General features: G+C 51.0%; 1 protein-coding gene across 1 annotated transcript in view; it reads left to right on the forward strand.

Annotated features, from left to right (window-relative positions):
* The first annotated feature begins 3,307 nt into the window (after positions 1–3,307).
* Positions 3,308–25,620, forward strand: part of KAZN (kazrin, periplakin interacting protein) — a 1,100,886-nt gene continuing 1,078,573 nt past the window's right edge. Inside the window, exon 1 of the mRNA XM_043573804.1 lies at positions 3,308–4,095. Coding sequence (XP_043429739.1) covers positions 4,005–4,095 — 91 coding nt within the window. The 5' untranslated portion in view covers positions 3,308–4,004. The remainder of the gene's footprint in view (positions 4,096–25,620) is intronic.

The raw sequence follows: 25,620 nt of genomic DNA on the forward strand, positions 1-25,620 counted from the left end.
TGAAAGGTGAAAGTATAAAGGAGGCTGACTTTGCCGCCTTAGGGAAGGGTGTTTTAAGCAAGACCCTCGAAACAGACTGCAAGTCAGAAAAAGCAATGGACCAGACCACATTAAAATGAAGTATTTCTAGTCTAGAAAAGACACCAGGCACGAAGGTGTCAGTGAGGAGATATTGGCAAGGTCCAAAGCAAAATCTTGCAGAGTCAAGGAAATCAACAAGAAAGAAAAGAGAGATGACTGGAAAGGTGGGTAGAGGCTACGAACAGGAAATGGGGCACCTGACTCTACCGTGGTCTTTTCCTGAAGAGGCAGCTGCAGTGTCAATGGACTTTCCAAGGAGGGCTCAATTGCCTCGTACTTGAGGAAAAGCAAATCAGAACGATGACTTGTATGGCTTTTTATACCTGTTGGATTGCCCAGCTTTCTAATTTTTGCCAAAATTATTGGTAAAGATGTGAGTAAGTCGGAACCGCGTGCATCCCTGGTGAGGGCGCGAACCAGCACAGCCATTTTGGAGTGGTTCTTGGCAGCATTTAATGAAATCAAATTTGCGTATATTTCCAAATCATCCCACCCCCGGGTATGTAGCCGGGGAAATTCTTGTACATGGCTCCCAGTTGATGCCACTTATCCTGGTGTAATTACGAGGTGCTTCCCTTCATTCACGGCGTCCCGACTTGGGTGACATACTGATGACTGACCATTAGGTGGCATCATTACTGTGTTTACCATCCCCCGGGGCGCAGGAGGCAACTCAGGTGCCTGGCGCCCAGAGAGCCCAGTGGTAGGTTTAGTATATGGAACACCGTGGAGCGGGGGGCAGCAGTGGGCTGGGTGTGCAGAGAAGGGAGGAGAACCCATGGTTTTCCAAACAAAAGACATCTGCAGGTTGAATTACTGTATGAAGGTTTACCTTGGATTTTTTTTAAGTTTATTTATTTGTTTTGAGAGAGAGAGGGAGGGAGGGAGATGGGCAGAGTGAGGGAGAGAGAGAGCCTGATGCAGGGCTCAGAGCCCAACGCAGGGCTCAAATTCATGAACCATGAGATCATGACCTAAGCCAAAATCAGGAGTCCGATGCTGAACCAACTGAGCCACCCAGATGCCCCATTCTTTTAAAGTTTTTTCTTTTTCTTTTTTTTGGGAGGGGGCACCTGGGCGGCTCAGTTGGTTAAGGGTCTGACTTCAGCTCAGGTCATAATCTCATGGTTCATGGGCTCAAGCCCCACATTGGGCTCTGTGCTGACAGCTCAGAGCCTGGAGCCTGCTTCAGATTCTGTGTCTCCTTCTCTCTCTGTCTCTCTTTCTCTCTCAAAAATAAATGAACATTAAAAAAAAATAAAGTTTCTTTTAAAGTTTCTTTTTTTGGATTTTTTTTTCTTAATAAATTTTTTTTTCAATGTTTATTTATTTTTGGGACAGAGAGAGATAGAGCATGAACGGGGGAGGGGCAGAGAGAGAGGGAGACACAGAATCGGAAGCTGGCTCCAGGCTCTGAGCCATCAGCCCAGAGCCCGACGCGGGGCTCGAACTCACGGACCGCAAGATCGTGACCTGGCTGAAGTCGGACGCTCAACCGACTGCGCCACCCAGGCGCCCCTGGATTTTTTTTTTAAAGACAAGGAGCACCTGGGTGGCTCAGTCAGTTAAGCGTCCGACTCTGGCTCAGGTCATGATCTTGCCGTTCGTGAGTTCGAGCCCCACACCTGTTTCAGATTCTGTGTCCCTGTCTCTCTCTGCCCCTCCCCTGCTTGTGCTGTCTCTCTCTCTCTCTCTCTCTCTCTCTCTCTCTCTCTCTCTCTCTCCTCTCTCTCTCTCAAAAGTAAACATTTACAAATTTTTTGAAAAAAATATATTTAGAGCAGTTTTGGTTTCACAACAGAATTAAGAGGAAGGTGCAGAGATTTCCCATAGACCCTCCTCGTGCCCTGCCTCCCCGCTAATCAACACCCCCCACCAGAGTGGGACTCTTGTTTCAGCTGATGAACCCACACTGACACGTGGTCGTCACCCAAAGTCTGTGGTCTGTGTTAGGCTTTACTCTCGCTGTTGTACACTCTGTGGGTTTAGACAAACGTGTGATGACACGTATCCTTCCTTATAGTGTCATAGAGATCGTTCACCACCCTGAAGATTCCTGGTGTTCCTCCTCTTCATGCCTCCTCCCCACAACCTACCTTGGGTTCTCTGTTAGTGGCAGCACGGTCATTCATCGGTAGGATGCATTAAAACTTACGGAGCCACCAAGACGTGGGAACCCAGTCCGCCTCCCATCCTGCGTGGGGTTTTCCGCAGCTCTCAAAAAATCTGGTCTTCTCCTTGATTGTGTGAGACCTCGGTGGTCAGAGGGAATGGTCTCTGATGTCCCGTAACCCCATGCCTTGGAGAAAAACCTCTGTGTGCAAGGGAACGAATACTCCGTTGTTCAAGCTACCTCGGAGCGTGAACGTGAAGTAGACCTCGTGTAACTCTTGGGGGATTTTCCAGGCTTCCTCTGCCTTGCCTTGACCATCCCGCACGACCCTCTGAACATCCCTGGGCTGGCAGAGAGCCTGAATGGAAAGCGCTTCTGTTTAAGAGCCTTTTTGGCCCACAAATAAGTTGGAACTTTACCCTCTGTATCTTAAATACGGAATAGGCAAAGAGCCAAAGTCGTCCCTGGGAAACAGACATGGGGGCTGCTGTGCTGCCTGTCGTGTTCTCTGTCCTGGTGGCTGTGGTGCCAGGGTCCCACCAGCACTGCAGCCAGCTCCCGCCCAAGAGTATCCAAAATGCTGGCTGGAGAGGGTGCGGTGTCTTTCCTTCTCTCTCTCTCTCTCTCTCAATCTCTCAAGTTAGCACCTTTGTGATCAGCAGATGGGATATCAAAATAAAGACCTAGCACCCACTGCCACAGCTGTTGTAATCATGTGAAAGGTATTTCTCCTTCCTCTCCCCCCTTCCCAGAGACACTGTCCCTTTGGGGGGGGAGCAGGTGGATTGTTCTGTGCCCAGAATAGCACCCGGACAGACCATCCCCGTGTCACCCATGGGGGACGTGTGGCATTTGCCCCCTCTTCTTGGTCTTTGGGTTTGTCTTGGTGGCATTCTCCTCTCCCGCAGGCTGGCACTTCCTGGGCTGCGGGCATGAAGAGGTTACAGCAGCCAGGAGCCTGCTGGGCTGAGTTAGCACTTCCCTCTGCATCCAGAATATCTCCAAGTACCGTCCCTTTTGCATCACGGAAAAGGGGTGGTGGTGCGGGGGGGAGGGGGAGGCGGGGGGGGGGGGCTGCAGCCGCAGGTCGGAGCAGGAGCTCTTTAACCGTGTCTCGTTCTCCTCCCCACAGCCCTGCCAGGAGGGGGACGCGGGAGTGAAGGATGAGCCAGGGACGCCGCGCTCCAGAGCCGCAGAGTGCCCGCGCTGCGCCCGCCCGCCGCGCTCTCCCCGCCTGCATCCGGCCGCCCAGGGGCGCGGGGCCTCGCCTGCGGGAGAGGAGGGCCGGTGAGGCCAGCTCTCCGGGGGGCGCCTGAGCAGCCTCGCCCCCTGCCCTGCCCCCCTGGCAGGAGACCCGAGGAGGCAGCACTTCTCCTCTTCCTGCAGCCACTTGCTGGGGCCTGAGCTCTCCAGCCGGCCAGCCCAGCCGGCGGCCGCCAGGGAGCAGCCGCGAGGACTCCGGGGACTCCGCATCCCGGTCATCCCTCCCGGACGAGAGGAAAGGACTCCTGTTGGGTGAAACTTAGATTTCCCTGTGCGTCTAACTCGGCTAGGCTAGCGTGCACCATCTGCCAAGCCACAGAGGGTTTCGTTTTTCACCAGCCTGGCGTTTGAGAAAACCCGCAAGGAGTGAGTGGTGAGAGGAAGAAGCGTTATAAACTTCGGGAGCGGGGACGTTTTCTTGGAAGTGACGGGGAGCCTCAGACCTACGGTTCCCGGGGCCGGAGGCGGCGGCGTGCGTCCTTGGCCTGGACGCTCTGAAGGGTCCGGCCGCTGCCGCGTGACCAACACCGAAGACCCCGGAAACGCCATGGATTCCGCGCTGGCACCAGCCGGTTCCGCCACGGGCCCGGTCACCTTCTCCCACGTCTTCGGTCAGCAGTGCCAGCTTATGGAAGCAGGTAGGAGGGGGCGCCGTCCGGGAGCCCCAGCGGCAGAGGCCCGTGCGTCGGTGCCTGCTTGCGCTTCTCCCTTTGCCTGGCACGTTCTCTTTAAAGTTTTGAGGACGCGCCAGCAGACTGAATGTGCCACTCAGGCATGGTGAGCAAGGGCCCCCATTTGTCTTGTCACCTCTTTCGTCTTGTGGCCACCTGGAGGGTGAGGGAGAGCACGTCGGGGGGCGGGATCTGATGACGCGGTGGCTGTGGTTCTCTCTCAGGGGGTGGGTGCCGGTCCTAGACTGTCCGTCCATCTGTCAGCTGGCCTCTCTCTGTTGCTGAGGACGGTGTGCGAGCCGAGCCTCCTCAGTCAGTGTTGAGTAACTTGGATGCTCCTGAGGGTCTGTCCTGCAGCCTCTCCCGGCCCTTGGCTCTGCTGCGGGGAGAGCTCGCTGCCCTTTGCTCCTGACTTTGTCTTCCAAAGGCTCACATTTTGTACAGAAGGGAAACTTGGTGTGGGCCGCGGCCTTCCCTTCTGCCAGCCATCTTGCTCGGATGTGCATTTGGTCACAGAGAAAACCAGGTGAAGGTGCTTGGCCTGCTGCAAATGGTCACGGGGCTGGAGCCCACAGACCGGTGCTCGATGGGTGCTTACGATTCTGCTGGAGTCACGCAGGATTCTGGGTGGCTTCATCTTGGCCTGGTTCCCTGCTTTCTGGGTTCATTCCTGTCGGGAGAAGGACCGTGTGTTCCCCAGAGGTTCTGTGGGTGTCCAAGTGTTCATTGTGCATTTTGGCCGTGAGTCTGGAAGACCATGAGAAGAGCACTGTATTAGGAGTCTGGGGGCCTGTGTCCATGCTGATGCTTTCACGGGGTGGTTGCATGATTTTGGCAATTGCAGACCCCTCCCCTTTTCCTGGGCCATCCGTCTGTAGCTGCAAAGTGAGAATTGGTCTCACGGCAGCCTGATCCAGCCAGACCTTCAATGCTGGGGGCTGAGAAGAACCCACACACTGGAGAAAATAAATGACCTGGTTTCCAAGGGTGCTATGTGTCTGCGCGAGGTGGCAGCTCACGGAGCGGGCGAGCGAGGGCTCTGGAGCCAGACTGCCAGGTGTCCCAGCTTCACCCGTTACCAGCTGTGTGACCTCAGGCAGGTTACTTGGCTTCTCTGTCTCAGTTTCCTCATCAGTAAACTTTTTTTTTTTTTTTTAAGTTTATTTGTTTCTTTTGAGAGAGAGCGAGCAAGCCAGGGGTGGGGCAGAGAGGGAGAGAGAGAATCTCAAGCAGGCTCCGCACGACCAGCACAGAGCCCGATGCAGGGCTCAGTCTCACAAACGGTGAGATCGTGACCTGAGCTGAAACCAAGAGTCAGAGGCTTAATCGACGGAGCCACCTAGGCACCCCCAGTTTCCTCATATGTAAAATGGTCACTGCTAGACAGACTCACATGGTCATTGCGAAGTTTAAGTCGGTGCACGGAAAGCCTTAGAACTGCCTGGCGCCCGGCCGGCACGGTGAGTGGCAAGTGTTTATTAATGTGTCTAGAGGATGTGGGGAGGGCTGGGCACACATCCTTCCACGCACCAGTGAAGGCATCCCTGATTGCAGAGAGTAGGATGGCTGCCTTTGGTTCTAGGAGATCGAAGCATCCAGCCCCCTCCTCTCCACAGGCAGTGTGACCCTGGTTTGTCCGGAAAGTTGAGAATCTCCCACTCGACGTATCTGTGGATTATTCGATCTGCAGTGGTTTATAGGTGCCTTTACTTCCACATAAGAACCAGGGCTTGGGAGCTTGCCCGGACCAAGGTTTCACACCCCTTTCTACTTCTCTGAAGTTAACTGTGGGAAGGCAGATCGGATTTCTACAGTGCCTCGGTGCTATCCCCTGTGGCTTTAGTCTCTAAGCTTTTAGAGACACCCAGGCCTAAATCAGGCTGTGAAATCCTCTGTCTCCTTTAAAAAAAAAAAAAAAAACAAACCCAAAAAACAAAACCAAAACTGTTTCTGTCAAGAAAGCAATGCAGCAGGGGCGCCTGGGTGGCTCAGTCGGTTAAGCATCTGACCTCGGCTCAGGTCATGATCTCACGGTTTGTGAGTTCGAGCCCCGAGTCGGGCTCTGTGCTGACAGCTCGGAGCCTGGAGCCTGCTTCGGATTCTGTGTCTCCCTCTCTCTCTGCCCCTCCCCTGCTCATGCTCTCTCTCTCTGTCTCTCAAAAAAGAAATAAATGTAAAAAAAAGAAAGCAATGCAACATAGACTAATAATGACCAGCAGTCTCAAGGGAGAATGCTCTCCCTGGAGAAAGGCAAAGAGGAATAAGAACCAAAAAAGTTAAGTCAAAAGAGCTCAGTCAATTAAGAGGTGAAAGGGGTTGAGAGAAAATGTACACCCCTCTCCAGCCAGCCACTGGTAGTTCAGCTGGCATCACAAATGAGATCTTCAGCGTGGGAGAAATGATTTCGCAGCTTCCAGGGGCTTCCCGCCATGTTCGTTGCATCTGCTCCCCGGGGGTGGTCCAGCCATCAGTCACACGTCCTCACTGAGCACCTACTACGTGCTTTCTCTCCGTACGGCTTCAAGAACTACAGAATCTGGAGAGTAAGTCAAAAGGAAATGATCTTGCAAGGAGTTGGTGATCTACCTGGTAAATGTAAAGCCTACTGAAGAAAAGAGAATTATACAGGAGGTAGCTTTTTCACAATTCCATTTTTGAATAACGGTTCCTCCATGTCTTGCCTAAACTCTCTTACTTAATTTTCAAAAATCCTAACCAATTTCCACAGGCAAAGGAAACACTCAGGTTGCCTGCCATGCCCACATTCATCCCACTAGGAAGGGGATGAAGGGGAAGGTGAACCCTGGTCAGATGCCCAAGCCTGTGCCTTTAACTGCTACAGTGTGTAGTCCCCAGGGATAACTTGGCTTAATCTTTCGGGTCTGTAAGTATCCCATGACTTAGGAGAAGTTGATTCCTCATAGATGGAGTAGTCAGGGATGTTTAGTGGGGTGGAGATAGGGGGGAAGGGGCATAGAGGGACCCATCGGATTTAGGGGGCAGCGAGAATGCAGCTGGGCATGGGTGGGGCCACTGAGAACTCTGACCCAGTTAGTGGTGGTGGGGTTGTGAAGGGTCTGGTGGGGCCACGGAAAGAGCATGGAGTTCTTTCTCATTTAGTCCCAATTCAGCTTTTTTTTTGCATTGGCTGTTTGCTGGTGGCGTGAACTTGATGAACCCCCAAACCCTAGACCAGGAGTTGGCAAACTATGGCCCTGGAGCCAAATGTGGTCCACCAGTTGCTTTTGTAAATAAAGTTTTATTGGTACACATCTGCCTCCATTCACGTGCATTTTATCTGTGGCTGCTTTTGTGCTACAACAGTAGAGTTGAGCAGCTGTTACTAAGATATTGTGGCCCAGAAAGCCGAAAATATCTACTCTCTTGCCCTTTGCAGAAAAAAAAGTGTGCTGATCCCTGCTCTAGACCAACGTATGTAGCACAGAATGGGGCCAGACAGAATGGGACAGTGTGGGGCGGTGTGGGAGTGCTCACACGATGCTTCCGTGCTGAACCTTTATGCTACATGGTACCTTGGTTTTCTCATTTCCTCCTCCGGCACCCCACACTGCTTCACCATGCACAGTAGGCGTTGCTTTAGGCAGGAACTATTTAGAGCAGGTCTCACAGCTCTAGTAAGACTAGCTTCCACTGTGTTCCCAGATCTGCAGCCCCTGTGCTGGGCTAGGTGGTGCCTGTCTCCTCTTTATGGCCACCCGGCAGGTAGACGGTACTTTTTCTATTTAACGGGTGAGAGTTTAGATGTTGGCCGACTTGGGACTTATAACCCTGGTCCGCCCGCCCCCAAAGCCTGTGTTCAAAAAGGGCGATCCTGCAGCCTCTGCAGAGGGTTTTTTGTTTTGTTTTGCGTTTTTTAAGGATGTGGAGAGAATGGCGTCCTGGCTCTTTCTTTAGCTCTGATGGTGTCGTTCACCCTCGTCCCCCTCCAGGGTCCTCCACCCGTTTTGGGATGCCTAGCCCTACGAAGCTAGTTCTCTTGGGTTTCTAACCCCCAGCCTAAATTTCTCCCCTTTCCTTTGGGCTCTGCTGGTAGCCCGAACGGGACGGAGGGACGTCAGCCCGGCCAGGCAGACGTGACTGATGGAGGCCGTTGTTTGTTCTTCAGTGCTCCTGCCTGATTTCCGTCAGTGGGGAGCTTAAGGCCGCTCTCCCAGGCAGGCAGGCCACTGGGGAGCTCACAGCATTCCGCGTCACTGGTTTCTGGCTGTCTCCAGCACCTGACAGAGGATTTGGGGAGGGGGCGTGGAGTCCAGATTCAAGCCGGTGCTGTGTTGGTCTCAGGGTAGCTGAGTAACTCCACCTGCCCATCTCCTCCTCGCCCCCACAGCGTCGGATGGGGGAGACCCTCTGACCTGGTGTTTGACCGGGTCTCCGCTGCTGGCTCTCGACTGACCCCCGGGCCTGATGGTCTGCAGACCATGGCTCCCGGAGCCTTGGTCTCTGGTACCAGGCTCTGACTCGCCAAGCTGCCCCCGTGTCATTCTGGTCCATTTTCCAACCTGTCTGACTTGGGTGGAAAGCATTTCTGCAGGGCTGCTTTCCTTGACCAGAATGACTGAAGTCATTCTGTCCAGTATATCCCGCTGCCGTTGCCTGAATCCAGGCCCAGCTCAAGGGGGAGGGTGGCAGAGAGGAGGGAGCAGGAAGGCGGACGGACGTTCGCACCTGGACTGTCGCTGCTCTGCATCACTCCTGGGTTGCCGCTCAGAAGCCACCCACTAGCTCCCCATTGGCACCATTAATTAAGGGCCAGTTTCTGCTCTGTGCCACACAGAATCTCAAATGTATGCAAGTCATGTCTGTCTGTCTGTCTGTTTGTCTGTCTCATAAGTGAGGCCAAAGCCCGGGGCCAAGGTCCAGTCATCTTTTGGCTTTATTACCTCGTTCCTTCCGAAGGCCCCCTGTCCTGCCTGTTGGACAATATAGGGGTTTATCTGGACGTGTTTGGAAGCCGCTTGCCGTATTTAGAACCAGGAAAGGAGAGAACCAGGAGCTGGGCCATCCGCCGTGAGCTGAGCACACCGGGTCCTTTGCAGAAGGAAAGCAGATGAAGAAGAGCAGAGGAAAGAGCCCTTTTCCCCGCATTACCATCTGTGGGAGGGGGGACACGGTTTTAAGGTTTCCCCAAGAGATGGCTGTCTCGGAGCTGTTCCTCGTCTGGCTGTCTCTGAGGTGGGAACGCATGTTTGGACGTCCTAGACGAGGAATCCTTATAGTGATGGCTGGCAATTGAGCACAGCCATAGCTGACAACGAGGTGCTTCTTCTGGGATGGTCACTATGCTAAATGCTTGCACCTTACCGTATTTCCTCCCCGTCGCATCCTTGGAAGGTTACTAAAATCACCCCCATTTTACAGACGAGGAAACTGAGGCCCGTAAAAGGAAGTATTGCTCCTAACTAGCCAGCGGTTGGGCCAGGCTTCAAGTTCAAGCCATCTGCATCCAAAGTCTGTATTTGTTCCTGTTCTTCTGTCCAGACTCTGTCGAATTCCTCAGCTCCTCAGGGATTCGTCTCCGGACGTACGAACGTCTGTGCCAGCAAATGACTGTTTGCGGAACGAACACGAACTCTGCAGTGATAAGAGTTACCGAGGACGACGTCCACCTCCAGGAGTTTGTAGCTTAAAGGGGCTCTAACCCACATCTCGTGTTTCCACAGTTATGCACAGTGTGTTGTGATTCCCGTTCCTTGGTGCCTTCAGATTCAGCCCTGGGGGGGTCTCCAGGTCACGATGTATCATCTTAGCTGTCTCCCGGTCCTCCAAACCTCCTGCGGTGTTGGGAACATTGTAGCCGTTATCAGTACGACAGTGGCTCAGTGGCGTGTCTGCCTTGACGGAGCTGTTCACCCCGTGGCACGATCGTCATCAACGATCGTCGTCAATCTCAAGAGAAGCTGTTAGCACAGTAGGGTGGCGTGAGTGGGAGCTGGCAAAGCAGACTTGTGTTTACGTTCGTTCTCTCTCTCTCTCTCTCTCTCTCTCTCTCTGTTTAAAGTTTATTTACTTAGAGAGTGAGAGAGCACGAGTGGATAAAGGACAGAGAGAAAGGGGGGGAGAGGGAACCCCAAGCAGGCTCCGCACCGTCAGCACAGAGGCCGCCGTGGGGTTTCAAACTCACACACTGTGAGATCGTGACCTGAGTCGAGATCAGGGATCAGTCAGAGCCACCCAGACGCCCCTCATTCTCTTTCTCTTTCTGACTAATGCTTCAGAGCCCTCAGGTCAGCTTGTGGGATCAGGGCAGTGGTCCTTTGAGCTGATCAGATGGCGTACCCTTGACTCCAGGCTCTTAAAGGGAAAGGAGCCTACTTGCTGGTGTGAAGGACAGTGTGGCAGCCACAGCTGCCCCCTTCAGCATCTCCCATCCTCAGCCCCAGGGAGGGTTTCTCGGCATCCTGGTGACCTCCTGAGGATGCAGCTACTGTCAGTGACACCCCCTGTCCCATACCTTGACCTCAGCGAGTTCCCACCAGTGGTGTTTGTTTGAGGGGAAGGTGACAGGGACAAGTTGGATCCTTGTGACGGTGGATATAAGCAGCGTGTGCAGGAGTCCTGACTTGCGAGCAGCGCAGCCTTCCCACGGGTCCTACGTTAGAAGCCGCAGCTGGTCTCTCGTTGACTTCTTTTTCCGGAGACCTGTTTGTCAGAGGCAGGGCCATGTGGTTATTAGGATGGACTTGAGAACTCAACTGCTTAGGTTCAAACCCCACTTCCGCTGATCACTAGCTGTGTGACCTTGGACAAGTAGCTTAACCTCTCTGTGCCACAGACTCCTCATCCGTAAAATGGAAATCGTAGTCTACTTCCTTCACAGGGTTGTGGTGAGTCTGACAATGAGTTAATAGGAGTGAAATGCTCATCACAGTGCCTGCCACAGAATGCATTATGTATATGAACATTTGTAGTCTGTTTTAGTTAGTTCAGGCAGCTATAACAGAATATCGTAGACTGATGCCTTAAACAAAAACACGTACTTTTCACAGTTCTGGAGGCTGGGTAGTCTGTGATGAGGGCCCACCGCCTGGTTTGCAGATGGCTGCCTTCTCATCCCAACTCCCATGGGGGGGGGGGGGAAGAAGTTCTTGTCTCTCTTTTAAAATTTTTTTAAAAAATTGTAATGTTTTTAAAATTTATTTTTGAGAGAGAGAGAGACAGAGAACAAGCAGGGAAGAGACAAAGAGAGAGGGGGACACAGGATGTGAAACAGGCTCCAGGCTCTGAGCTGTCAGCACAGAGCCCGACACGGCTCGAACCCACCAAGGCGAGATCGTGACCTGAGCCGAAGTCGGATGCTCAACCTGCTGAGCCCCCCATGTGCCCCTCGTGTCTCTTCTTCTAATGACCCTCATCCCACGTGAGGGCTCCCCCCTCACGACCTCAGCACCTCCCATAGGCCCCACCTCCAAATACCATCACAGTGGGGATTAGGATTCCAACATGTGAATTTTGGGAGGACATTCAGTTCATAACACTGTCATTATTACTGTTCCTTTTTAGCACATCATCGCTATCCTGCCTCGCGAGACAGAGTTTAGTAACACCAGGAATTAAGGCATTCCTTGTGGTCTTGTGTTTCTGACCAGTAAAAAGTTGCAACTTTTTTCCTTTGGCTAATAATCATTGTGGTTAAAAAAAAAAAAAATTCCCCACCTTCAACATTGGTTATTCTCTTGATCCCCAAGGCCAGGAATCACACCAGATCTGTGAGAATTCCTATCCGCTAATCACAAAAGGGTGTTTAAAGAAGGTCCTCATTGGACCCAGCTTACCTAGGACAGGCCTAGCTCATGTCTGTCTTCCAGTGTAATTACTATAGCACCTCATTCATTCTCAAGCGTGTCCTCCTTTACATGATACATTAGATGGTCAGCCTTAATAAGGGGCAGCTGAATAAATAAAATTCAAATTCTAGTTAAAAATGTGGAGCATCCAATGTCGGAGGAAGTAGTCTAAGGCCCAGACAGTCAGCGGAAGAAGTGAATGTTTGGTTTGGAACAGGGGCCGGACAGATCAGGTGAACTGGGCGCCCGTTCTCAGCAGGACTATGGGGGTTGCTGATGTGGCCAGATCCTGTTCTCCAAGAGAACCCTGCAGTCCTGACTTTCCTATAAGATTCTCCCAGTTTTTGAATGCATATCACCAAATGCAAGATGTCAAATCCTGGAGGGTCAGACTCTCCAGAGTCTGTGGGCCGCCAGTTTACAGTGTCTCATTAACAGGCCTCTTGTTCCCATGTGTAGACTGCTTCCAGCCTCAATGCTGTTCCCACTTCCTGGGATCCCACTCCCTTGCCTTTCCTTCTAAAATAAGAGCTGTAGGTTGAGCCCCCGACCCCAGTTCTCATCCACGTTCCTTTGTACAACAAATATGGTCTTGCTGGACCACGACTGCATGAGGCCCTGGGGCTTTAGAGCGCTTTTTTTTTGTGAGCTAGCCGACCATTTGGCATTGCGGTAAGCGTGCTTTACTTGAGTGGCTGGTGTGTTCTCGCTCCTCTTGGATGTGGGAACCTGGAGAAGACTTGCCTTCTCCAGACGGGGAATGGGAACAAACAGAAGGAGTATGATCCTGAGGCTCCAAGGCATTCCATTCCATTTTTGACCCGAAGCTATGGCGTTCCAGAAGGGTAGGTAGGTGCCGCCATGAATCGGGAAGTCTGAGCCACACCATTAGTGCCAGGGTCCCCAAGAAGTCCCGGGTGGTCAAGAACAGAGCCGGCTCCCTGCTCGTGGTGGCAGCACTGAAGGGCAAGGGGGGCATCTTTGATTTGGTGAGTTGGTGGGTACTGCCGAGTATGAAGGAAAATGGCCTGTTTGTGGGGGAATAGGTGAGAGACCCCACTTTACTGTACTGGGGTTAAGTGACTAGTGGATTTCCTCTTGGAAGGAGGCTTAGGTAGTACCGGGAGCCCCCCAAGGAGCGAACCTTGGAGGTGCTTTTTCTTGCCCAAGGTCTAGCTAGCCTTTAGACTCTTGTTCTTGGACACGTGTGCTTGATCAGCTTCCTGTGGGCTGTTCTCATGAGGCCCTACGTGGATGAACCAGCTTCTGAAAAACTTAAGAGCGGATTCTCCCCATTGGCATCTCCAAGCCCTCTGCCAGATAACCATTTAAACCAAGGGCAAAGCTCTCACCCAGACAAGTTCCCCCCCCCCCCCCCCACCTCTTCTCAGTTGAAATGGAATGGTCGTAGGTTTAAAAAATCTGAAGGAGAAGCACAGTCGTCTGTGACGGTCCCCCTGTGAAGTGGCTGGTGGGTAAGAGACTCTCTGCCCACAGCGGGCATCACTAGGCAAGAACGAAGTGGACACCGGGAGCCCCGAGGGCTACTTGGGGACTTAAAACTGACACCATGATGTTTGGAGTAGGCGACGACAAGTGTCCTGATGTGGAGGACTCTGGAAACGTAAAAACAGTAACTAGTGATGTGCCGGGATTCCCACCTCCTCATCCCCACCCCCACCTTTTATGGTGGTGATGTTTAGACCTTGACGAATAACCCTTTCTGGTTTATTATAGTCTCACACGATGTCTTTCTTTAAAAAAAACATTTTTTTTTAATGTTTATTTATTTTTGAGAGAGACAGAATATGAGTGGGTTGGGGCAGAGAGAGAGGGAGGCACACAGTCCGAAGCAGGCTCTAGGCTCCGAGCCGTCAGCACAGACCCCGACACGAAGCTCAAACTCACAAGCTGTGAGATCATGACCTGAGCTGAAGTCGGACGCTCAACCGACTGAGCCACCCAGGCGCCCCTCACACAACGTCTTTCTTTTGGACCTCAGCTCCCTTGACCGATTCCAATCTCCTCTCTCCTCCTAAGGATGTAAGGACTAAACTAGATGAAGCAGGTGTAGTCTGGGCTTTTTCTGGAAAGGCTAATGTGCTTCCGTTGGTCTCTTTACCAGCTGTTCTCTCTGGTGTGTGTTTGCCTTTGTTTTAACCTACAGAGTCTAGTGTCGCTGTTGCTAGGAGGGAGCCCCAGCCTCAGACACCAAAGGGAATGTCAGTCCATCGGGCTTCCATCTAAGGGAGAAGACACAGCACGAGGGCAGTCAAGCGCTCAGGCTGGGCTCCACTTGGATCGTGAGATTTCTCAAAACTCACAATCTCCTCTTTGATCTTTTTGAAGTCGTTTACAGTTCCCTGTCGCGAGGACCTGTCAGGACATTTGAAGAGAGGACTGGTTTGGGGACGGGGGGAAGGGAGACGCGAGGAGGGGATTTCTGTCCCTACCCACTCAGGGACCTGGAGGGCTGATATCGGGTGGGAAGAAAGCCAGTTCTTGGGAGAGATTTACAGAGGTTGCAGGCTGGTCTGAGAGAGAAGTGTTCCAGGCTCCTTGAAAAGGCCAGAGTCTTGGCTCTGATCCCTAGGTGAGAAGTGAATGTGAGAAAGAATTTACACGGTGGGTCCCTCTGAATCTCTGGGGAGACTGCAGCCCCAGCAGGATTGCAGGAAGTGCTCAGAAGAGACAGGTGGGCCCGCCCCTTGGGGCTGTGGAAGACCCAGAAGGCTGTGGGAAAACAGCAAGGTCTGTGTGGGGACAAGGCAGGGTCCAACCCTGTCAGCACTTCTAATGAAGCAGCGGTCCAAAGGGCTGGGTGGAGGGATGAGACGTTCGTTGGCTTAGTCAGAAGAGCAGAGGGTGGGGTACCCATCCCTCCAGGGTGTGAAGAGTTGGATTCTAGAGACCAGGCCAATGACAGCTGAGATGTTCCCGAATGGTTGAGACCAGTCTAGCATGGAGATCGGGACCAGCCACAGAAAGGACTCCATGGAAGGGTCTACAAAATTTTTAGGTTTATTTTGGCCAGTGCTACTGAATGAGATCCGCAGGATATAGATTTCTAGGTCAGCTTATTTTTCTCTCAGCATTTGGGCAGGATATTCCTGTCTTCCGATTGTCGCTGTCAGATTCTGTTTCTCTTGAAGTCATTTCTCTGGAGGCTATCTGCCTTTTCTTTGGATTTGCTTTTAAAATCTTTATCCCGGAAGCTTTGTAGTTTCCCTATAGTGTGTCTGGGAGTGGATCTAATTTCGTTTATCCTCTTTGGGCTTTATGCTTCTCAGGTCTGAGAACTGGGGTCTCAGTTCCAGAAAATGTTAAGCTACTTAATTTCTTAGAAAACCGATTGTCTCCCTCTCTTCCTGTTGCCTCTAGAAATTCCTATGTGATCTGAATTGGACTTCTCACTTTGACCTGTTTTTCGTATTGTCCAACCACGTCGTTCTGCTGTATTCTGGATAAATGATTTTAGAAGCTACCTTCTGGTTTATTAATTTTCTTTCTGGCTGTATCTAATCTTCAGCTTAACTCAGGCAGTCAGGTTTTTCATTTAACATCTTTTTTTTTTTTTTAATGTTTGTTTATTTTTGACAGAGAGAGACAGAGCATGAGTTGGGGAGGGGCAGAGAGAGAGAGGGAGACACAGAATCTGAAGCAGGCTCCAGGCTCCAAGCTGTCCGCACAGAGCCCGACGCGGGGCTCAAACTCACAAAGAGAGAGATCATGACCTGAGCCCAAGTCGGACGCTCAACCGACTGAGCCACCCAGGAGCCCCTAACATCTTTTTTCTTTTAAACCTCTCGAAATTCTATTTGAGTAGTGTTTGCATCTTCCAGGGATTCTGTTTCTTTTTATAGTAATCTGTCATCTCTCCTGTCCTCGATCTTGGTTTTCTAGTTAAGCTGTGTAATCATTTAGAGTCATGTTTACCTGAGAAAGGAATTTTATAATCCATCTCTGGCATCTCTGGAGACAGTTCTTCTGTTTTCCTGTTGACTCATGTCCAGGATAGCTTCTTACCCTATGTACTTTGTAAGTTTGGATTTTGAGCTCACGTCGGGGGTTTTATCTGTGGGATACCATTACCGCAGGCAACGTGAATTTCCAAACTGGGGATTTCCTCACGCCCCAGGCAGTGTAATTTGAACCCGAACCCGTTTGAGGGCAGGGTTGGGGTACCGAGCTACTAAGGAAGATCAGCCTCTTGCTCTGCTCAATCCAGGACTTAGACCCTATCGCCCTTTGCTTCTGTGCCTGACCCTTATCCAAGGTCCCTCTTTTCTTGACCACGAAGCCCTCTGAGGCGGCTGGAATGTGCGTGTATGTGTGTGCACATGCGTGTGTATGCGTGTGCATGTGTGTTGGTGCTCACGCGTGCACGTGTGAGGTGCAGCTCTAACACCATAGCCACATAGAGGCCAGCATAGCCACAGAGAGGCCTTGTTACCTGGTCCAGGTGCCAACAAAACTCTGGCAACCATTTCGTAAGATCAGCACATGCCTCTGAACAGCCCGAGCGTGTGTGTGCGCTTTTCACTCTGGTTTTTAGTTTTGTATTTCTTTGTTAATGTGTTTTGTGGACATATTAGTTTCCTGTGGCTGCTGTAACAAATTCCCATTAAGCTTGGCTTAAAACAACAGGAATTTGTTTCCTCCCTGTTCTGGAGGCCAGAAGGCTGAAGTCAGGATCACTGGGCTGAAGTCGAGGTGTCACCTTCGGACTCTAGAGGAGAATCTGTTCCTTGCCTCTCCAGCCTCCTGCTGCTCTTGGCATTCCTTGACTCTGGCCTCCTCACTCCAGTAACTGCCCCGTGGTTACATTGCTCCTTCTCTTCTGTGTGTGTGACCTCTCTCCATCTTTCTCTTGTAAAGGCACTTGTGATTGCATTTAGAGACCACTTGGATAATCAAGAATAATCTCTTATCTCAAGGCCCTTAACTTCATCATGCTGCAAAGGCCTCTTTTCCAAATAATGTAACATTTACAAATTCTAGAGTTCTTTTGGAGGAACCATACCTATCACAGGCTTCCCTAACTTGGAGAGCTCAGCTTTGTATTTATAAGAATACCCGTTGTATTTCCAGATGTTCTGTGGCATTTTTTTTTCCCGAGTCTACCATATTCCCTGGAAGAGAAATACACCAAAGAATCTCAAGGCTGGAGAGAGGAAAGCACAGCCCACTGTAATAGGCTGCTTCTCAGAGGGCCAGAGGTTGAAGACGTTAAGGCATAGGTGCTAACTTGTGCCAGGGAGGGGCACTGCTAAAACCCTGTGGCGTAAAAGCCTGGCCTTACCTCCTGCTAACAGGGCCCTGCTGTCTGGAATGGTTGGAGTGGCCCAAGTTCTCCTGGCTCACCTCTTCCTAGGTTTTGGTTTGCTTTGGTCTGTTCCTGATGTTGCCTCTTGGCTTATGTATATGTGCAGCTGATCTTGATTTCTTCTTTCCCTTGACCCATAGCATCTTCCATTCTGGCAACCAGTAATAGACCTTGAGTCTGTTCCTCATCACCCCCTTTGCTTCAGGGATGGGGCCAGATGTTTGCCCTGGGGTCTCTCGGGACCTCACTGTGTGCCAGTCGGGCATCACCAAAGCCACAGTGGGGGCAGGACCAGAACTGGCCATTATTGTGGAATATGACTCCTCTGCGGCTGTTGGTATTCCAGCCTTAGGAGAGATGGAATGCATTCTTGAAACTTCTTTTGGTGCAAATCTTCATTCCCAGGGACCGTCAGACAGACTGACCAAGAAATTATGTTGTGCTTCTTGTGACTCTTTGGAAACTGAAACTCACCAGCTTGCGTGAAGGCCACTGACTGCAAAGTGAAACAACCTGTGACCTTAGGTAATATATGGAGTAGTTAACAGCGGCTTCCTGGCTCCATGAACTCATAGGAAAGAAATACCCTACCTGGGTAGTTTTTGTTCCTCCCTCTCTTGAAGTAGTGGCCCTATTCTCAGTGGCTGAAACCTGGAAAGTGTTTTTATATCTGGAATTCCCCTCCCCCTGTGAGGTCATCTCCACCATGAAATAGAACTTTCTAGAACCTCAGGGCACACTCTCCCCCACTCCCCCCCAACTTGCTCCTTCAGGTCCAGAGCTCCACAGAAGGCTCTGGAAATATGCGTTGTGTCTCTCCTACCCGTATAGGCTCAATTGGCAATGTTTCTTCACATTGAGATCAAGTGACCCCTGGCGAAGGCCCCCAGGAACTGTGCCAGGAGTTTGTCAGGGTGAGTGGGGTCTAGGATCTAAATTTAGTGTTAAACCAGTAGGGACTGGCAGAGAAGACCCCAGCCCAGGGCTCCAGGCTATCATTGCAAGCTGAGAGGTGTGTTTCATGGGGTGTGTGTGGGTGGGGAGGGGCCCTGGAATGATCTACACTGGCATCACCTGTGTCTCCGTCACCCTCAGGTCCAGGCACTCCTCTCCGGGAGGATATTCTAAAGGTAACCAGTCCCTGGAGCCATTGATGCTATCTTCTTATCCAGAATCCCTTCCACAGACAAACCAAATTTCTGCTGTCCTTAGCCAGTTCCAAACTGTTTTCTGGGAAACATGAGCCCAGATTAGTCTGGCGAAAGCTGTCTCCCAGTGAGAAATTTCTGAATGGGGTGGGAGTAACGTCTCCAACTGTAACGTTTTTTAACTTAGATTATTCTCGTGCCCCAGCTGGGTGAGATTTTAAGATTGTGTAGTTGATAGAGAACAAGAGAATATGCTCACCCTAAAGTAGATTATCGAGGAGAATCCCTGTGATCTGAAGAAAGTGATACCCATGCACAAGTCTATAGTACCCATAGAGCCTTTGTTCTCGGCTGGCCTGCAGAAATTGAAATAATTTGGGTTAAAGACAGCCCCAGCCACATTTTAGCAGCTGGTCGATTTTTCTGCTTGAAACAGGATTCCAAGACTTTGTTTTATGTGAAGACAGTTTATTTTTAGGTCCATCGGGGAGCCTGTAACGTGGGTAGTTCAGAAGGCTGGCCTGCCAGTGAAATACAGGCCTCGTCAGCATGTTGTCTTGTGGCCTAGAAAGACCCTCTTGCCTGCTCTAGCATGAAGAACCAACCAGTCACTTGCCTTCGAGGGCAAAGAGAAAGGTCATGAGAAAGTTGGAGGGTTTCAAAGGAATACATGCTTTCTTGCACAAAGCTTATTGCTGTAGGCCCCAGTTTAGCTCTTTGGCCTGATGACACTTTAGCTAAGAAAGTTCCAGCTGAAATGGCTCATTCCCCTGAGTACTAAGTGTTCATTAAAAATCCAGTTTGTCAGGTGGTACCACCCTGGTTGTCCCTGATTTAAACAAAAGTTCCTTTGTGGCCACTGGCACTTGGGAATAGAAGCTCGGAGCCGTGTAGAGGCCCAAAGGGCCTCTGCAGCTTTTCTTGGTTGATCACTGATAAATGAGCCCAGCATGGCACAAGAACCCTTTGCTATTATCTTGTCCCTTGGTTTCCTAAAGAACTGTGGGGCCTACACTTCACTTTCAAGGGTCATAAACTTCTCAAGTGATAAAACAGGCTCTGAGCTGGGATGCTGAGTGGCGGGATTTGTTGTGTGTGCAGAAACCCATGGTTACGGGACCGATACGCGCCCCAAACGGCGTCACGACAGAGCTGCTGAGGACTTGTCTGAGCTGGAGGAGAACATAAAACAAACATGTGCTTTTCAAGACCGAAAAGGGAAAGCACAAGACCACTGCTTGGGACACTTTCTTTTGCAAAGTGAGTTTATGCTTCTCCGGGTTATCGTGACCCTTAGATGAAACCTACTGATTCAGCACAGCAGGTGGGCACTGTCCTGTCCTATGAGATCTCTCTACAGAAGGAAAGATAGGCACTTGGGTAGAGTTTAGGCGGAATGCACATGCAAGGGGACTGAGAACCCTAGCACCACCTTGAGTTGGGGATCGGTTGACACGCCATTTAACTGCACTGGTTATTTAGCACTAACAGTGAAGAGTGTGTCTGCCAGATAGATTACAGTCCGGGCGGCATCGAAGTGATTTCAGTTCATGAGTCTCTATTTGGGTCGCTCTCCCTCCTAGGATGCCTGGAAATAAGAGCCTCCAGAAACCTACAAAAGGCTCTGTGCTGCTTTCAGGGACAGGAGGGTAGGGAGGAAGGTCTAGATCTGCCTCCCTTCCCAGGTGGTGAAGGGGGCGAGCCGAGTCTAGCCTTGGAGGACGGAAGGTTGTGGATAAGGGGGAACCTGCCTGCATCTGTCCTACTTCAGTCCGGCTTGTCCTTGCACCCTGCTTTACTGCCCACCTGGTCCCACACCTGCATTTTCTTCAGAAGAACAACAAATCGATATTCGCTACTTGGGCTTATTCAGGATGAAATGTCTTTCTTGGCTTCTTATGATTAAAGCCTAGTTTGAAGATGTAGTGGGACTAATGAAGTATTTATGAGGGGAGGGGAACCCTGGTGCCAGCCTTACTGAAATATTCAGTCTGAGCTAAAAATCTGTGAGAATTCAGGGCATGGAAATTGTGGGGATGGAAACGTCAAAGGGGGGCCCCGTTTCCTGGACTGGCTTTGTGAAATTTGTCTCGAGTGTCGAGGTGCACAGAACCCTCATTTAAACCCAAATAGGGCTTGCCAGCCTCACCCCCGTGAGGTGGGAGGTTGATGTGGACATTTGGACTGGCTGCTTGCTTTATTATTTTTTTTAAGATGTTTGTTTATTTTGAGAGCGAGCGAATCCCAAGTAGGCACCACACTGTCAGTTCAGAGCCCGAGGTGGGGCTTGAGCCCGTGAACTGTGAGGTCATGACCTGAGCTGAAATCAACAGTAGGAGGCTCAACCCACTGGGCCACCCAGGTGCCCCTGGACTGGCCACTTTATTTATTTATTTATTTAAAAACATTTTTTTAATGTTTATTTTTGAGAGAGAGAGGGAGGGAGGGAGAGAAAGAAACAAAGCGTGAGCAGGGGAGGGGCAGAGAGAGAGGGAGACACAGAATCCGAAACAGGCTCCAGGCTCCGAGCTGTCAGCACAGAGCCTGACATGGGCCTTAAACTCACGAGCCATGAAATCATGACCTGAGCCGAAGTTGGACACTCAACCAACTGAGCCACCCAGGTGCCCCCGGACTGGCCACTTAAAATGTGCACTAACTCCCATCAGGTGTCTGAAGCTCTTCCAAAATGAGAAGAGGTCTCTAGGGGAAGAGATTATAATCCTTTGAGGCCCAAGTTTTGGAGTTCTGCTTTTTGATACCAGAGAGAACATCACTTCTCTTAAGTGCTATAATCTGCCATTTTGGGAATCTCATTTTATTTTATTTTATATTTTAAGTTTATTTATTGAGAGAGAGTGTGAGTGTGGGAACGGAGGAGGGGCAGAGACAGAGAGAGGGGGAGAGAGAGAGAATCCCAAGCAGGCTCCTCACTGTGAGTGCAGAGCCTGATGCGGGGACTCCGTCCCACCAACTGTGAGATCGTGACCTGGGCTGAAATCAGGAGTTGGATGCTTAACCCACTGAGCCCCCCGGGCGAACCTGGAAATCTCATTTTAAAATCCATCCAATGACCTCCACCACTTGGAGGCCCAGGCAGAGACACTTTGAATAAAAAGCTGTGTCCTTAGACCAGAAATTGTATAAGGCACGATGTTGCTTTGCTAAAGGGGAAGAAGTGCCTGATGAAGAAGGTTGTCTGCAGGACGTCAGTGTTGGGTTCGGATCCTCAGAAGTCCCTTCCGGGCAATTCCACAAGACTACAGAAGTTAAAGGCAAGGGTTTGAGGGCAGATTGGAGTTGGAGCTGTGCTCTGCTACTTACGGAGCGTGTGACTTGGATGAGTTATTTTTTTTCCTCCCCATTATTATTGTTTTAAATCTCTCGGAACCACAGGTTTTTGTGTGGAGTGGTGATAGCATTGCTGTAAGGTAGGAACCACGAGGGTTGTATACAAACGCGTAGAAGTTTCTGAGGACTGCATGCTTGGCGAAGCGCGGAGACCGGCTGTCGCCAGGCAGAGGCAGCGTCGGAGCAAGGTTCCGGAGTTGTGCTCCCCATTGAGCCTCCACATCCGGCACCCAGACAGAGTCCTGTCCTTGGGGGGCACCTGGAACTTCGGTTCCCTCGGGTCAGAAGAGAATCCTACCCTTTCCTCCTGTCCCGAGGAGCCTGTTGCTGTCGCCAATTGAAACTCTGGTTTACTGGGGCCATTTTGGCCGCTGCAGGGTTGGCACTTTATCTGGTTTGGATGTGAGCACACACTCTTGATAAAAGGCCACAAGAAGCCATTTGCCACTTGACAGGATAAACAGGTGCCATTTAATACCCTCCTGGCCTCCTCAACTTCCAGGGCCAGGGCTGGGCTTCTCCCCAGAGGCTGGAGGGGGACAGACTGAGGCCAGAGGAGGAGGCTGGCGTTAACACCCGCAGGACGGCCTCTTATCTAAAGGGGAAGTAAAGGAGCACCTGGGTGGCCCAGTCGGTTAAAGGCCGACTTAGTCTCAGGTCATGATCTTGTGGTTCGTGAGTTCAAGCCCCGCATCGGGCTCTGTGCTGACAGCTCAGAGCCTGGAGCCTGCTTCGGATTCTGTCTGTCTGTCTGTCTGTCTCTGTCTCTGTCTCTCTCTCTCTGCCCCTCCCCCACTCATGCTCCGTCTCTCAAAAATAAACATTAACTAAAAAAATAAAGGGGAAATGAAGACTTGCGTTAAAAAAAAAAAAAGTCAGTGGATAAAATTGGTGAAGGGTTGACTGAGTTTCCATATCTGTCAAAAGGAGGTCCTGTCCAACACAAGTTGTGTCATTCCATGCAGGATTTACCTACTGGCTGGGCGTCACAGGGAAGCCAGAGGACAGCCTGGGCTGGGTCCAGGGGTGGTGTAGGAAGAGGTCCCTGGGAAGAACTGGCCTCAGGTGGCGTGGGTGGCATCTGCCTTATTATCCCACTGATGATGGGGGGCTGAGGTGAGGGTGTTGGAGCCTCTTGCCATGTTAACGTAGGAACCGTGACAGGGGCTTGTAGGGCACCCGGAAGACACAGAACGCCTACTCCTTGCCTGCCGTGTGGGCAACCGTTGGAAACAACGGGAGGGGCAAAGCAAGCGAGCCGGCAGAGGCCTCCGCTTGTGGAAACGGAGGGGGCGTTCTGTGTGGCCCCGGTCTGGTCAGGTGGAGGTGCCTGTGGGAGGTGGTGGGTGGGTCTTGATGTGGGTTTTCCGGACACACTGTGCTGTGGACTTGATCTCTGGGTGGGACTCTGCTGCCGGCCCGCAGCGGAGCTGTTACTCCGCAGAACTGGCCCTGCCAACATCAGTGCAGGGCGTTGGGTGAGGTCACAGGAGTCCTGGGCCGCGTGAGGTCAGGAATTGATCCGGGCGCTACCCCATTCCCCGCAGGGGCTTCTCCTCTTCCAGCAAGGCCGTTTTGACAGCCTCGCCGGTCAGGGTTCAGGCCGGTTTTCTGCTGATCTCTGGGGAGATAATAGCCACTGCTATTCGAGGCCAGGTGCTTAAACTTGACCAATTCCGGCCCACTTTGGCCAAGCAAGAAACCTGGGAGGTGATGGTCCTTTTCAGAGTGCCTTTCTAACTTCAGTGTTACATAGTCACCGGGGAAGGCTGTTTAAAATGCAGACTCACAGTCTCTGCCCAAGAGATTCTGGTTAAGAGGTCTCATTGCTGGCCCATTTAGTCTATTCAACAAGAACTCCGAGGAGCCCCTGCGTCAGGTGGTTTGAAAAACCATTATTCCAGTGCAGCGGAATCAAAGTCAGTCCCGGATCAGCATCACTGGGGATCTCGTTAGAAGTGCACATCCTGGGGCACCTGGGTGGCTCAGTCAGTTGAGTGTCCAACTTCGGCTCAGGTCATGATTTCTCGGCTCGTGGGTTCGAGTCCCATGTCGGCTCTGTGCTGACAGCGCAGAGCCTGGAGCCTGCTCCGGATTCTGTGTCTCCCTCTCTCTCTGCTCCTCCCCCACTCATGCTGTGTGTCTCTCTCTCTCCGATATAAAATAAACATTAAAAAAAAGAAGAAGAAAAGAAATGCACATCCTCGGGCTCCTTCTCAGGGCTGCTGAAATCAGAAGCTTTGGGGAAGGGCCGATAATCTGGGCCTCAACAAGCCCTCCCGATGATGTGGATATACACTGAAGGTTGAGTGCCAGGGTACGAGGGTTGGCAACAACCCAAGGGTATGTTGCCTGAGTTTCAAGCCCCACTTGTGTGCTAGTTGCTCCTGGCAGGGGGGCAGGCACCAAATATTCTGCACAGGCAGGTGTAATTTTGATCGGGCACCAATCTGGTACTATATGAAACAGTTACAAGAAAACTACAAATAACAAGGAAATGACTCATGCCTCGTAGTCTTACTGCTGCCGTCCTGTAATCACAGGGATGTTGCTTTGGACTGTGAGCCTCACAAGCTACCCAGCCCTCCCGCGTATCAGTTTCCTCAACTGTAACATGGAAGATGATAAGACATTACCATCTTCCTCAAAGGTGTTAGAACTTGTATGGTTCCCTAGAACAGTGCCTGGCACAGAGTGAGGAAGTCCAGGTGCTGCTATTTGCTGCTGCTCCTGTGGTAGGCAGAATTCTAAGGTGACCCCCAAGATCCCCACCCTCTGGACAGGTGGCATCTGGGGGCAGGATGGGATGTCACTCTCTTGATTAGGTTATGTCATCCTGTGATTGCATTATGGTATATGACTCTGTCTTAGCTGACTTGGGAGAGATTCTCCTGCTGACCTTGAAAAACCAAATAGCTGGCTTATGGGAGACATGTGGTGAGAACCAGAGCGTGGCCCAGAGACCCAAGAGTGATCCCCAAATGGCAGGTGGCAAGAAAGTGGGGACCTCAGTCACACAGACACAAGGAAAGCAATCCTGCTCACAACTTGAATGCACTCAGAAGCAGATTCTTCCTTAGAACCTTCAGATGAGAACACAGCCCGGCTAATATCTTGACTGTAGCCTTGGGAATCCTGAGCAGATGGCCCCATCATGCTGTCCCTGACCTCTGACTCACAGCATCGGGAGATAATGAATGGGTGTTGCTTAAGTACTAGTTCTGTGGAAATTTGTGACACATTAATAGAAGATAAAACTTTATGTATGTATTTGTGTGGTGTGTGTAGTTACATGTATATACACGTAGATGCATGTATACACAATACATACAGGTATGTATGCATGTTGTGTAAATGCATAAACATACACGCACACCCCCCTCTGTCTTCAACCAGCATTTTTCCTATGGTGGAAACAGAAGAACATTAGCAATGCCTTGGGAGGACCGTGGATGGTACAGAACCTGGGGTCTATAGTACTTTGAGGGGCTTACAAAATTGTTTTAATTTGTTTTATTTTCGTTTTATTTTATTTTTTAAAATTTATTTTAGTAATCTCTATACCCAACATGAGGCTTGAACTCATGTGTTTTAGTTTCTTTTAAAGTCAAAAGAAAAAATGCACTTCAGGTCAACAAACATGTTTTCGTACATAGTATTCTATATGAAAATACTAATATATTTGTCTTCAAATACCAGCAGTCGTGAACTGTGGTTTTTAATATTTTTATCAAAGAAGGCACCCGCAAAGGCAGAAAGTGCCTAAGCCCCATGAAATTCACGCGTGGCCCCTGGCGGACGGCGGGTGCCTGTCAGTTCCCTCCTCCTCCCCCACCCAGCCCCTGCTGCTGATGCTGTGCAC

This window comes from Prionailurus bengalensis, chromosome C1 (assembly GCF_016509475.1).
Source record: "Prionailurus bengalensis isolate Pbe53 chromosome C1, Fcat_Pben_1.1_paternal_pri, whole genome shotgun sequence".
NCBI classification, from domain to species: Eukaryota; Metazoa; Chordata; class Mammalia; order Carnivora; family Felidae; genus Prionailurus; species Prionailurus bengalensis.